The 15,197-nt window shown below is 42.0% G+C and overlaps 1 protein-coding gene across 5 annotated transcripts in view; it reads left to right on the top strand.

Moving 5' to 3' along the window:
- The window catches only part of slc4a4a (solute carrier family 4 member 4a), a 69,390-nt gene that overhangs the window by 22,242 nt on the left and 31,951 nt on the right, over window positions 1-15,197 (top strand). For 3 of the 5 annotated variants that reach the window (XM_080466859.1, XM_080466858.1, XM_080466857.1), the window contains 3 exons: window positions 7,035-7,170; window positions 10,338-10,498; window positions 13,382-13,561. In XM_080466859.1, coding sequence (XP_080322985.1) covers window positions 7,035-7,170; window positions 10,338-10,498; window positions 13,382-13,561 — 477 coding nt within the window. The remainder of the gene's footprint in view (window positions 1-7,034; window positions 7,171-10,337; window positions 10,499-13,381; window positions 13,562-15,197) is intronic. The other 2 variants (XM_080466861.1, XM_080466860.1) reach the window with 1 other exon arrangement.

The following is a 15,197-nucleotide window of genomic DNA, read 5'->3' as shown; positions in this document are numbered from 1 at the left end:
TCCCCTATCCCATGAGCCTCTGCTGCTGGGACAAAGTCCTCTTTGTGCGCCCATGGCTCTTGGCGAGAGCACACACAGCTTTGAAATTGCGTTTGAACGATGGGATTTTCATTTCTATCCCTCCTTTTCGTGCTGGCTCTCACCCCTCTTTGCTTTCACTCTGCCCCCTCCAGCCCTCCTCACCCGTCCACCCGCCTCTCTCTCTTAGCAACTGGTCAAGTGGGACAGCACATCCACACTCTGCCTGCTACACGTTTGGGTTTCTTCCTAGATTGCGTGCATCAGCTTTGCCATGACTCTGCCTGGTGGAAATGCATCATTTGATTATGTTTAATGTACGCTACAGCAAGCCGGGGTCCCGGACCCTTCGGTGGAATGCCAGACATAACCGGGACGTCTGAAGCTCCGGCTGCTGTAAGATTGTTGAAATTATCCTCACACATGTAAAATAAGATCATTTCTAAAATCTTGAGCAGATGTTGGTGAATGTGTGTGTGTGTGTGTGTGTGTGTGTGTGTGTGTGTGTGTGTGTGTGTGTGTGTGTGTGTGTGTGTGTGTGTGTGTGTGTGTGTGTGTGTGTGTGTGTGTGTGTGTGTGTGTGTGTTCACCAGTGTTTGGCTTCACTGTAATGATATAAGAGAGGTGTCCCACAGGGTATCATAAAGAAGATCTGAGTGGGCAGAAAAAGTTTTATTCTTTAGATTTTTCTTTTAAAAGGCTCGTAACTACTTTGCAAGATGATTTTTGGGTAATCAAAGATATCATCATCTGGGACAGGAAAATCACACCGTGTGTAGCGGGCAAACGGACGCTCGGGCTCAAATGTATGATGGAACCTCCAGAATGAGACTAGAACACGACCGTCTCTACCAATGAATGTCAATGATTAATGATCCTGAAGAACTTTAAGCGGAGAGAAGTCTTCTCTGCCTCAACGTGCCTCGGTGACGGCTTCAAACCAGCTGGGGCCCGAAACGGCACATGGATCACAACTAATGTTTAAGAATAAATCTGTTTGCTCATTTGTTACTTCTTTGAAAGGAAATTAAATATTTACAATTACACTGGTACATTCGTCTGCTGTGGCTCTGTTGGTAAAGTGGCAGTCTCTCATTTGGAAAAGGTTGCAGGTTGAATTCCCCATCTCACCTTATCCACATGTTGAAGTGTCCTTGTGCAAGACACTGAACCCCAAACTGCTCCCAATGGATGGACTGAGTGCCTTTTTGGTAGCCGCCTCCAGTGGTGTGTGAATGGGTGAATGTGATTAATAATGTAAAGTGCTTTGGGGACTGATCAAGCAAGGGAAAAGTGCTATATAAGTGAAATTAAGATTTATTTTTTTTTTAAAGGGCAGATGGCACATATGAACAAATCTCCATTTCTGTAGCATTATTTGAATCGGACAAAGAAGACTTTATTGATCCTGTGTGTGAAATTGTGTTCCAGCAGCATAGGTAACTTAAATGGAGCAATGGACATATAGACATATATGCAGTATTTAGTCGCAACAAAAGGGAAAAGGAAAAAAAGAATGCAAAAAGAATTCGATATATTAGAAATAGATAATATCAATATTTTATGACGTAGTATTTCAATCTAATTTTCTATGAAAATGTATATAAAAAGCAAGAAAAAAATACAATAGGCATTGACAAATGAATAAACAATGGACATGTACAAAGAGTAATGAGTACAGGGTGTGAGACGTTACATAAATATGGTTATTTTAATTGTGTGTGTGTGTGTGTGGGGGGGGGGGGGGGGGTCATGCAAGCAAACCACATCAGCGTTTACTGTAGCTTGTGATCGTCCTTCAGTCACTTAACAGTCTTTTTAAATAAAGTTTTTAAAAATAAATATGATAACTTTTCAAATCTTCTCTTGCTCCCGTCACAACCTCTTTCAAATGTATAGATTCAACATGATCTTGTATCAACAAAAATAGTAAATATTCAAATTCTTCAACACGTGATAAGCTCTCCTCGCACTCGGCTCGGTCCGTCTGCTCCGCTCCGGGGTCGCCACAGCCGATTATGTTTAAATGCTCTTCCTGACACAACCTGAGCAGTTGAGGATTTGTGGCGTTAAAATGTGACCCGCAAACTACAGGTTACACGCTCGCTTGCAGACCTACAGGCCACCACTGCCCTGCAAGGATTTATTGATTTGTCAATTTTTTATGTTTATTAACAATTCGGAATTTTTAAACTTGAGCTTTTTAAAAACGATGTTTCGAGATTGTTATGGTCGGAGTTTTAGAGTCCACGACCCTGCCCCGGCCCTTGATCCTGAACTTGTTTGTCTCAAAAGTCTCAAGACGCCAAGATAGGTTTTACCATTTATTAAGCAAAGATAGCCAAGTGCAATGTCCAGCGCTGGAGATGTGTTGTACAAAGAAAATGACACACCCTCAGCATTCCAGGTTTTTGACTTATAACTAGTTTTCTTCCAGGTTTTGGCCAAACCCACGACAACAGGCTGGGCTTGCACAGTTGGTCAGTTTAGGAAATGACGTCTTGTTGCCAGCCGGAAGAAGACGTCCCATCAGTCCATGTGTGAAAATATTCTGTTGAGGATCATAGTTTTTCAGAAGTTATCTGAGCCTCGACTGTATCATACCGTTTCAGCAGGTTTAATAATGAATGGTTTTGTTCTATTGTCCGATAAGAAACAGATGGTCAATATTACCCTATTCTAGCATTTAGGCCTCAAATAGTATAGTAGCCTAATTTGCACAGACCATAGTTTATGTGTAGACAGTTTTATGTAAACTATTCCAGCTGTGAACTTGATGCATTTACTTCAGCTTCAGACAGAAATACACTACAAGGCTATGGGGGCCTTGTTGCAGCATGATCAGCGTCCACTCTTCAGTGTTGCTGTTGAAATCCGTGGCCATTTATTCTGGATAGCATTTATAAGATGAGACACTGATGTAGGACAAGAGGGTTTAATGCAAAATCCAAGTTCCATTTCATCCCAAAGATGGAAGTTGGGCCTGACGCCCTCATGGACCTTGGTGTGATGAGCACAATCACACTGGAAGAGAAAAATGCCTTTCTTTGATGTATTCTAAAATATCTTGGTTTGTATTTTATACGTCTGTGAAAAGAGGTCTGATTGAATACCTAAATTCAGTAATTAACACCACATAGTGCAGTATCGTATTCATAGAACTGCAGTTTTGCTCTTCTACGGTTCATACGGACCCATTTCTCAAATGAAAGCCTGAGCTCTAGGTGGTCTCCATGCCCCTCCCCTGCCCTGTTTGCAATTGTGTGCGTGCAGTTTGGGCCCTATAGGTACTTAAAGCTTGTTTTAACTGTTTACTGTAATCAACCTAAATCGTCCTGGGTGTCGGTGTCAGCTGAGTGTGTGAAAACGCACGTGGGCATTACTCCTCCGAGCATGTTATTAAGCAGGTTGTGGTAAGTTTGGCCTAGCTGTACCTTGTCTGTCTGTGTGTGTGTGTGTGTGTGTGTGTGTGTGTGTGTGTGTGTGTGTGTGTGTGTGTGTGTGTGTGTGTGTGTGTGTGTGTGTGTGTGTGTGTGTGTGTGTGTGTGTGTGTGTGTGTGTGTGTGTGTGTGTGTGTGTGTGTGTGTGTGTGTGTGTGTGTGTGTGTGGCAGACAAGTTTATCCCTCCCACCTAGTAATCTTCCAGCTGCTTGTCTGGCACGAACCTGCTGTTGTTACGGTGCAGCAAAGAGGGGAAACTGTAATAGTCACACTACTGACGGACTAACACACTGAATGAATGAATGAATGAATGAATGAATGAATGGATGAATGACGGCTGCACAATATCATGGAAATGTACAATAATGAGTATAGTGATAACTCCACAATTTTAAATAAATACAAGAACTTATGTTGATCATATCTTTGGTCTTCCAAGTAACAGTGCTCTTTCTCTTGCCCCAAATTCACACCAGCTTTGATTGTTTTTTATTTTTTTATTTCATCAACAGGTTTTCAGAGGCAACAATCAAAGTTCACAAGCCAAGCAGTTTCTCCACTTTGTTCTTTAGACATTTTTTGTTTTGTTTTTATCTTATAGCCAAAGGGTATGCAACCATTAGACTGTCAATAAATACAATATTTGAATTAATCCTTTTCTTATTTTATTTAATATTCAAAATCTTTTCATCTTTCGCAAAATCTATGTTGCATGTGTTAATATTGCAGCTTGATTATGCGGTGAAAAAAGTCATATTGGATTTCTCCTGTGGAGTCTAATCATCTCTCCGATTAGAGATAACAGACCTTAATCTGAGGAGCCTTTTTACTTTTTACCAAACTATCAACTTTTTGATTTCCCAGGGTTTTTGTGGAAGACTCTGCTATTCTATAACTGAGACTAAGCAGGTTGGCAATGTGTTAACACACACACACACACACACACACACACACACACACACACACACACCTGTAGATCACCTGGGACAGGAAGGCTGCCTGAGTGATTCATTTGTGACTTTAATCCTTTTATGTTCTTTCCAAACACCTATTTTTTTTAGGGTTGGGTTAACCCTAACCCTACTTTACTGAAGCCATTTCATCCATTTGTCTTTTATTTACGATTTGTTGTGTGTCGATCGATGACCCCCAATCATAGCCTTAATCCAACTTCAGTTTCTCATCTTAAACCAAATATTAACTTCTTAACTAATAATAGGTAAAAAAGTGGGTTTAGCAAAATCATTGACCTGCGTGATGACTTTTTTGTTATTTGATGATATAACAATATAACTCACCCAAAACAACTTGCAGGTGAAGAAGCTTATTTCCTTCCGTCTCTGTGAAGACCTCCACGCGTTATCAGTCCATCATGAAACAAGTCTCCAGTTACCATCAAATGCATGTTTTTGGACTGTGAGATGATACCAGAACATTCAGAGAAAACCCCTTTTTCTCATCAAGAAAGTATTTCCATTTGATACTGAGTACTGATATCTACTGATGGATTCACCAGTTGGTAGAGTAGGTCGTCTCTTAGGCCCGTATACACGACAACGAATTCGAATGTATCCACAAAACTTTCTTTACTTTTGGGGGGGTCTGTTTACACGGCACCAGTGTGCGGATGCACTGTATCCGCAAAGATTTTAATCTGGCTCCCAAAGTGGAAAGATTCTTTCACGGCGCTAATCCCTCCTGCAGAGACTGCCAGAGGCTACTGAGCCTATTACTGCGCATGCACATCTCTCCCCCTCACTGCTGCTCATCCAGTTGTAAACAAACATGGCGGCCCGTAGTGGTATGACTCACGGTCCATATTCTAGTTTTATCGTCCATATCAGTAGTTTAATAGTTGAGACTCACCCCTGATAGCATCTGATACGTCATAAGTCCATGCGGATGTCGGGTGCTCTCCATTGTCTTCACATTTTTCTGCACACACGTCCGTGTAGTTTCATTACAAAATCAAGCAACAGCGCCCTCCAGCATACTAACTACATTAGTCTCTGTGTCCGCTGCTGCAGTGTAAACACACTCCTTTTTTTTTTAGTAGATTAGGTGTTGTCACGTGAAACGTTGTCGTGTAAACAGGGCCTAAATCGCAGGGTTACAGGTTTGATCCTCCATCTGTTTCAAAGTGTCCTTGAACAAGATACTGAACCCCACTGCAAATTATTTGGCACCTGCCAAGATTTAAAATCTTATTTTTAGACAAGTTAAGTTTTTCTTGGTTTTTTTAAACATTATTTTTCACTTGTTTTTATTTCTTAATTTTTACAGTATAATCATGAATGAAACTTTAAACAATGGTATTTCAAAATTTCTTATCAAGTAAAATTTACTCGCTGCATGGATCGATAATTTTACTTGTTTTCAGTAATTTTCCTCTCAGATTTAGTGTTCATCTTATATTTGGGCTAAACCTTTTTGCAGTGGCCAAACTGCTCCCAATGGATGGATTGGCGAGGCGTATAGAACAGACTCAAGGTCACGTCCAATAATCAGAACCTGGCTTCGTGACGGAGTTTAGATTTCCACCCATCAGAGCTTTTGACTCTCGGCGCCTTCTGCTTTTAGTATTTGAAGTCATTGACTTATGATTAGGACATTTTGTACATATTGTACACATCTATTTACTCGCTCTTTGTATGACCATTTTCATTGGACAGGTGTTGAGGTTTCAGAGGTTTTCACTTTTGGTTTTTGGATCATCTGTTTTCTGACAAACTGAACTTGCCTTACCAAGATCTAAAAATGTCTTGTCCAAGTTTCACAGCATGGCTTCCATTAAAGTGTGCTGTTCCCTCTTCAGAGTCTCATTGGACACCCGGTTATTGTTTGCACTGGTTTGAACGTCCGTGTCAGCCTGTTCAAAGAGCTCTGAAAGTATTATTCATAGATTGTTGAAATTGTGTTGGACGAAGTTTTTTTGTTGCTCTCTAAATATTCAAATGAGAAGACAAGAGGAAGGAAAGCCAAGCCTCGGTTGAAGAATAGGCCAGTTTGTGCACCACTTCCTAATTGTTAATGAGGGGCTCCAGGGCAACGTGCCAGGACTTTGGAGGGCCAATGGCGAAGGCCTGTTTGAACAGCGAAGAGGTGGGGGCACATAGGGAGAGGGGGCTGGCTGTGGGGACTCTGTCACCGAGGGGACCCCCTAAACCCCATCGGCCCCCTCCCACCTGATCCACAAAGTGCTGGAGCGAGCAGCCCAGAGTGGCTGTCACTTCCACCCAAGACTTTAATGAGGATCTCGCAGCTGTTTCGGGTCCTTCGGTCAACTCGCAGTCTGATTTAACAAACCCGGGGTCAGGTGACTCGCATCGCTGAAGAAGGGAGGGATAAATTTCTGAAAATGTCCAACAACAACAATAACCAGGACGAGAAGGAGGAGAAGGAGGAGGACACTGAGGAGAAGGAAGAGGAGGTCGTGGTGAAGATCCCACCACCTCCGCCAGCTCCCGAGGTCAACGGGACGATTCCGGCCGAGGATGAGAAGCCGGGGCGCAAACCGCTGCCCAACGGGCATCAATGCCAGGTTATGAACCGCAGCATTTTCCCTCTCTCCCCAGTCTCGCCGGCGGCCGAGAGGATCCGCTTCATCCTCGGGGAGGAGGACGACGGCCCGGCGCCTCCTCAGCTCTTCACCGAGCTGGATGAGCTGCTGTCTGTGGACGGCCAGGAGATGGAGTGGAAGGAGACGGCCAGGTAAGAACGCGAGTCTACCATCCAAAGCTCTCGCCACATTGCCCTTCCTGTCTATTGATTTGTCGACCATATCTGAAGCTTTCTCGAAGCTGTTGACCTTACAGTGTCACAATGTGTTATCCGTTAAGATCACATGACTAAAACGCATCATGTGCTCTTCAGAGGTCACTAAGAAAACTTCTCATGTCCTTGTGAGTCTGCAGCCAAGCTCCCAGGCTCCTTCTGTGTGGCCTACTAGTGGGATGTGATGGAATAGAGGTGGGACGATTGTTTATACATCATTAGCATTGGTTGAGTGAAGGGGAGGGGGGGGGGGGGGGGGGTACCCTCTTGGACCCCTCAGGACCCCCCTGGACCCCCAAGCTGCTGCTGGTGGAGGCACCGAAAGAAATAAGTTGCTCTTCTCACCTCAAAGCAACTGTATTTGGCAAACAAGGAGAATTCTGTCGAAAAACTTTACAAAACGTCTTTCAGCTGCCAAGTCGGTCAGAGTTTTGCACAGGGCCGATTTAGATTTGTGTAGAATTAGCTCAGCTTGACTTTAACAGTCACTGAAGTTAAACTAATATTCACCCTTGAGAGAACAAAATATTGACATTTTGGTTTTGACAGCAAGTCATCCAGTCATTTTTTAAATTTAGTTTAGATTGTTGAAGTGGTTCAACTGCTTATGAAACATCGAGTTTATCTATGATAAAACTCATAAGATGAATTATTTCTGATCTGGTCTATCTTTAAAAAGATAAATTAATTCAACAAAAGTGTCAAACAACATTTATGTTCACGTTTGTGAAAGTCAAGTTCTTGTTATTAAGTTTGACAACGAAGGTTGGGGCGAAGGTTATATTTTTGTCAGCATGTTTTTATATGTATGTATGTATGTATGTTACCAACTTTTCACAAAAACTATTGACCCAAATTACATGGAATGTTCAGGGAGGATTTGTCTTTATCCAAGGATGGTTCAATTAAATTTGTTGAGAGCAGTCAAAGGTCAAGTTCTATGTCACAAAAAGTATTTTTGTCTTAACACGGTCAGTTAAACGCCAAAATGTTCCGTTTTCAATCACCCACCCTCTGATATGCCCATGATGCAGTGACTTCATTACCCTGGTTAGTGATTGGGGGACAAATGTTTGGTGGGGGGGGGGGGGGGGGGGGGGGGGGTCACAAGGGATTTGTAAAATGTGTGTACATCAGTGTCAAAACAGTGATAACATGAAGAATTTCAAATGACCAAGACAAATAATATAAGGAAGGGTGTGGTGGATCAAATAACCTTGTAATCCACTGGTTTCCATGGTGACACATGTGGCATTGCCAAAGGTATGCACTCTATCTAGTGTCCATTCTAGTTATCACAAGGAATTAACCCTGAATAAGTTCAAAATATAAAGTTTCTCCAATTATTATGTTCTAAAGTGCTTAAACTCTCCTCACTCAATATTCTGATGTAGCCAGTAGGGCTGAACAATCTCCTGCGTATTCATCATATTATCAATATGCGCATTGTAAAATTCACAAAAGGCGGACTGAACTGCGAGAAAGTTCCTGTGCATTCATGATCTGCAAACACCAAATGACAGAATTTTTAAAAATGAAATATAAATGTGATCAGTTCACTATCAACCTGCTACATTTCAATCGATTAATGTCCCTTTAGATTGCACAGCCAGTATCCACAGGGCAGAAGTCAAAAACACAAAAATGAAGAAAGATTTTCCAAAAGCAACTAATTTTACTTATTTTCTCTGCAAGTGTGTATGTCATAGAACACAAAATAAAGACAGTGCACTCATGGTTGATGAAAATTAGGGCTCAGTAGCTATATGAGACTTGCTCTTAAAAGTCACAAATGTAAAAAAAAGAAAAGAAAGAAAGTGTTGAAATTCTCCATTTATAAATATTTTAATGTCTGTTTCATAAAGAGTTGTGCAAAAAGTGACTGTACAAAAAAAAACCTGTTGGTTTCATTGATTAGCAGGATGAAGTGCTTAACAAATGAGAAGCTCTTATCAGATAGTGTCAGTTACTTATTAAAAAATTTTAATACATTGAATTGATCATGCATCAGCACTGACAAACTCATTATCCTGCAAATAACTGCAGAGATTAAGAGCTGGTGCAATGTCTCACTGAGAGCACTCAGCGGACTCCCAACGAATTAAAGGTCCCACGAGTGCCGGGGAACTCTGGCCGTTGGCCAAGGCCCAACTTTGGCAGCCAGAATGGGCAAAGTGAAAGCCTGGTATAGAAACAGCTGGTTGGTACCAGTTCAGTTTCTCATTCCTCCGACTCTGAGGGACTGATTAAAAATGTACTCTGATGCCATGCCTGGATTTAAGAGTTATATGTACATAAATGATCAGCCTCTCAGTGTTTAATCCACAAAGTCTGAAATGTGGCGCCCCTTCCAACGCAAACTCTCACATCATAAAGTATAGTTAACAGTTGACTGAGATTAAAAACCAGGACTCTTCATGTGCTTGTTAATTTGAATTCTGGTAGGTCTTTATATCTAGTCTGCAACTGTTGTTACACTTATGGCTTTGCCCTGAAGCTTATTTTAACATTTTGATTTCCCTCTGTTATACATTATACTGAAAGATTTGTTCCGGGAAATTAAAAGTGAAACTAAATCCTTATGGGGAAAACTCATTCCGCTGTCCCTCAGAGATTTCCTTCCTGCTTTGTGCTCTGGTAAAGTTCAGGTAAAGTCACTGCCACAGGCAGATTTTCAAGATTGGATGACAATTTGAGAATTTCAAACATTCTGGAGTTCTGCGTCGTCTCCGATGTTTTTAAGGTCAGCCGCTTTGAAACTGCTTGGAAAATCTTGTGACGATCGGTGAAAGTAAACATATGACGTTATCCACAGACAGGCTGCAGTAAAGCGGTCAGGTAGTTGCAACAAAGTTAGAAAAAAAAAATCATTCAACTGGAGAATAGACGTCGAACATAAGGCCCGTGGGCCAAAACCGGCCCCCCAGAAGGACCAAACAGGCCTGCATGATGAAGAATCTGCAGCAATAAACCAACATCTTCATTGTAGTCGTTGTTTTGTTTTTATTGATTGTGCAAGGAATAACATAAAATTAACAAACATGTTAAGATCTTCATGTTAAAAGCTGCCTGCTGTTCAGAGTACTCACCCTTTCCCCCTCCAGGTGGATCAAGTTCGAGGAGAAGGTGGAGAAAGGAGGAGAGCGCTGGAGTAAGCCTCATGTGGCCACGCTGTCCCTGCACAGCCTGTTTGAGCTGCGGACCTGCATCGAGAAGGGCACCATCATGCTGGATATGGAAGCTTCCACTCTTCCACAGGTTGTGGGTAAGTTCGCCGCTGGCTTTGTGCTCCAACACGGTGGTCCGAGGCGTGGTCGGGCTGGAACAGGGAAACATCTTAATCATGTGGAGAAGAAAGTCAAATGTCATTAAGATTGATTGAAGGTCAAGGTTCATATTCCGTTCTGGAAATGGGTTTCGGCTCATGTTGGATTTTTGTTTATCTGCATTGAACCGAAAAGTGAAAAAATCAGTTGATATTAAGTTTAGAAGTAACTGTTCATCTTGACAGTGCATGATGTGCGCCGGTTGAGTGAGGATTGGACCAACTATGTCAGAAAGACTATCGTATCACAAATAGTGGAACACTGTCTGTGTGGTTAGCACTGTGTCTTCACAACAAAAATCATCCTGTTTAGAACCTGCTCGCCAGTAGCTACAGTCATCGTGGAGTTTGCATGTCCTCCCTGTGCCAGGATAGTCACTAGGTAGCCCGGTTCCTCCTTCTTGTTTGGTGAATTTGTGACTCTGACTTGGCTGAAAGTGGGATTTTGTGTGAGAATTGGCCAGACGTAGCTCTTCACCTCTTCATGACCCAAACCTGAAATAAAGCAACTTCAATAGACGGATGGACTTGTTTTAACTTGCAATGTTCCTGGAAGGTAATCAAACAACTTTTTCATCCATCCAGCCATTTTCAAAGCTGCTTTGTTCATCTTGGAGTCGTAGCGGACTGGAGCTGTTCACAGCTCACAGTGGGGGAAAGTACACAGCTCAGCCATGTGGCCTTCACGTTATTAAGTATGCACAAAGGTTTTTGCAGGCCCCCGTCTTTAAAGTGCCCCTAAAGATGTGGCGGAGCATTTATTAAAATTGTATTGACTATTTGTGAAGAACACAACCGAGTATTTAAAGAGCCTTTTAGAGGCTGTGAAGAAGTACGAAGAATTGTACGAGAAATAGGAATAGCTTGGAGGGGTGTGTGGCTGTGTGTGCATATGTGGATTAATCCGGGGCGCACCACAACGCAGCTCAAAGCACACCATACCCAAGATGCACCATGGTGCATTTCACATAGGGAAGCGGGAAATTGGTGGATCCGCTCTACATGTACCTTTAGTCTGAACTGCAGATGAGTTAATTACAGTTTAATCAGATTAATCATACTCATAGATTAATCCACATTGATGCATTTATTATTGTCATGCATTTCTAACTATATACCATATAAACTAAGACATTTATATGTTCAGTTGAAATATTTCAGTTTATGTGTAAAATACATTTTAATTGAAGTTTTACAATATAAATTAGATTATTGGAAAAGTATTCTCCCGTATTCAAATGTACCAGAATGCACTTTTTGCTTTTTCCTCCCATACTACATCAAATGTCTGTGAGCAATGAACACAGCCAGAAGTCAACATTTGGAACTCGACACGCTTGAACTGAACACTTGAACACATTACATGTTTTTAATGTGTTCATCTTCCTAAACCTCATCGCCTCGTCTGCGCTTCCTGTTAAACGCCCGTGAGACAACGAGGCCTGCGCCGTGTCGTGATTTATCTGCATCACCACGGCGCTTCGTGCCCGTTGTTGGATTGATGCACGTCACCACGCTCACGTCCTTCCTGTTCACTGTTTTGTTGTGCGAGCGGAGGCCCAGGCTGCACTGTACCCTACATCAACAGTACTCTGTATAAGGTCTGACACACACACACACGCATGCAAAAATAAATTCCCATTTTGAGGACAACCTTCCCTCTCCAAATGCTGTGAGATGATCACGGTGCTCTGCCTTCCTATATCATGCCGCTTTCTGTCCGCATGAGGGGGCAGGAGGAAGAGTTACCGCCGTGGCTGATTAATGTGAAGTAATTGAGTGCGCTGCACGGACCGCACAGGCCGAGTGGTGCGGGGCCTCTCGCTTTGAGGCCTGCCGACTTGACGGATTGGCCATTAGCGGCACTGCCTCAACACAAGAGGAGGAAGTCCCCGAGGCTGCTCTCTCTTCAAGGCTCCTGACCCTCTTTTTTCTTAAAAATAGACTCGACCTCTTTGATTCATATCATAGCACCAAGACTCTCCTGCAGGAGCTTTACAGTCTGGAAGGTTTTAATTGAAAAGTGCAGTTACTTAATTTTTATGGGGATTATTGGCTTTGACCGACAGTTTTGCTAAATGGAGACTTTTCGGTCAGATGATGCTGACAGTGAGAAACATGGACTCATAAGTGTAATTCGAGGCAATGTGGGGACATTTCACTAGAAGGTTTAGTAAATGATGGAAATCACTGGTTTTCTTATAGATGCACACATTTAACTTTGTTGGCATCGTCTCGCTTCTTTTTGTCTTCGCCTCAAAACGCTTGATGAAATATTGCATCATCGTAGAAAAGAGATTAATAATACAAAGAAACCAGTTTTGGTTTCTATTTGGAGGGTGTTCCACTTTAATTCAGTTACATTCTATTTCATTTCTATAAAACGGTTATTTCAAGACACTTTTACAGAGAAAAACTCAACAATTCCATATGAGCAAATATCACTTTTTCCTCTTGCAGGCCGGTTTTGCCTACGAGCCTTACATATGTTTAACACCTCCATTTTAAGGGCTGTACGGGGCTGAAGTGGTTAGCACCCATGCCTTACAGCAAGAAGGTCATGGGGTTTAGGTCGGGGCCTTTCAGTGGAGAGTTTGCATGTTCTCTCTGTGCATGCATGGGTTTTTCCCCCACACACCAAAAACATGCATTTGACTCTAAATGGCCTTTGTTTGTTTGTTCCGTGTTTGGCCTGGTTTCCTTTGTCTTCACACATAATCAAGGGAACCTGAGCTGGATAAAGAGGGAGAACTTGTGTCTTAAAGTCGCTGAAATTCTCAAATCTCTTGTCTTTCCTTGTCTTCACCTCTCCATGTCCTCCAGAGCTGATCACAGACAACCAGATCGAGATCGGCCAGCTGAAGCCCGAGCTGAAGGACAAGGTGACTTACACGCTGCTGCGGAAGCATCGCCACCAGACCAAGAAGTCCAACCTGCGCTCGCTGGCCGACATCGGCAAGACGGTGTCCAGTGCAAGTAGGCTGTTTTCCAACCAGGAGAACGGTAATACTGATGCCAGTTTGGTGCAGTCTTCGTTTTCTTTTTGTTGAAGAAACGCCACAAAAGACCAAAACCAGATAGTTCAATGCAGATTTTATTAATTTTTTTAAAGCCTGGGTCTTATTTAGATTTCTGTTTTCTCAACTTGAGGTTACAGAAACTTGATGAAGCAGCTTGAAGTTGCTAAATGCTTGCTAACATTTTAAACTGCATTTACTCATCATTTTGATCGTTTTAACTTGAAAGATTGTAGTATAACTAACCTAATTGTGTAAATGGCTGATCTGAAACACCCACTGCAGGTGGTAGTACTAACTACATCTTAACTGATCATTACGAAGCAAATCAGCACTGATGACTGCAGCTTGGGAAAATTGCTCTTGATAGTTCAAGGGTGTGAGGTATCTTAAAAGTAAGCATGTATTTCAATTGGCGCTGCTAAAATATGAAGTTTAAACGTCGTGTTCAGTTTTCAACCAGAGTAACCTGGCTGCCTTCAGATGACAAAATCTCCACTTTGAACTCTTGATATTTGTAAAACTTGAGACTTAAGTGGAGCTTGTTGGTCGCAGTGAGAAAATAAATCCAAACAACCTGAAATACCTTTCTACTATGATGATATAAACCTCAATAGTAAGATGAGACTTTCCACATCTACAGCAGATCAGAGGCCTGCCCGGGATATCTCTCCGTTACCTGGGTTCACTCACCCAGACATTCTGAACCCTGGTGGGCAATAACAGGAAGCAGGTTATCAATTTGTTAATTCAACTCAGACCTTTTTGATCTTGATCAGTGCACCTTCACATAAAACGGGCGGAGTTTGCATGTTTAAAAATAAAAATAAAGACAAAAGGGTGGAATAAAAAAATGTCTGGTCGCTCAAACTGCTCTAATTGAAGGCACACAGTGGCTGTTAACAGCTTCATGGCTAAAGTGGGGAAAATCCATTTAAAAAGAGGAACAAAATCTATGAAAATGGCCACAAAATCAAAACATTTTCGGGGGTGGAAAATCCTGAAAATGGCTCTTTTGGTGATAAAATTTGTAGACCCCCGAGTTAGAGTGACGATAAAACTGATAAAATTGTCAAAACAATTACTGAATGTCACACAATAGCTAAAAACAGCTTCAAAGTCTAAAGATGCGATAAAACGCTTCTAAATAGTTATGAAACATCAGACATGTAACCTAAGATGTAGTTTTTTTGTGTTATTGAGTTACGTTATCTTCTCTTTAAATGTAAAGTTTTGTGTCTCCAAACAAAAGATTCTCTATCGGTCATAACATGTTCTGACCGCTGACGTACCAACAAGCTGCAGTATTAATCCTATTAAAGTGTAACGTGAACGTCCTGTCCAGGTCAAAGCTGACATTAACAATGTGATTGCTGTGATTGTAACACAATGAGTAACCAGATGTTCCACCGTGTTAACAGTGCCATTAATCTGTCTCTTGACTTGGGTCTTTGGAAAGTAAGTAGGCAGCGATAAATAAAGATATTTATTGCTTCTATCAGGCTGAGGTCTTGCTCAGTTCACTGTCCTGCTCACTGGCAGTGGTGAATGGAAATCGGCCACACACAGAGCACAGTAGAGATAAAAAACTCTTTACAGATTTGATTAATAAGTACAGCCTG

Source organism: Lipophrys pholis, assembly GCF_963383615.2.
Source record: "Lipophrys pholis genome assembly, chromosome: 7".
Taxonomy (NCBI): domain Eukaryota; kingdom Metazoa; phylum Chordata; class Actinopteri; order Blenniiformes; family Blenniidae; genus Lipophrys; species Lipophrys pholis.
The sequence above is the reverse complement of the archived record's forward strand: the minus strand, read 5'-3'. Positions and strand labels throughout refer to the sequence as shown.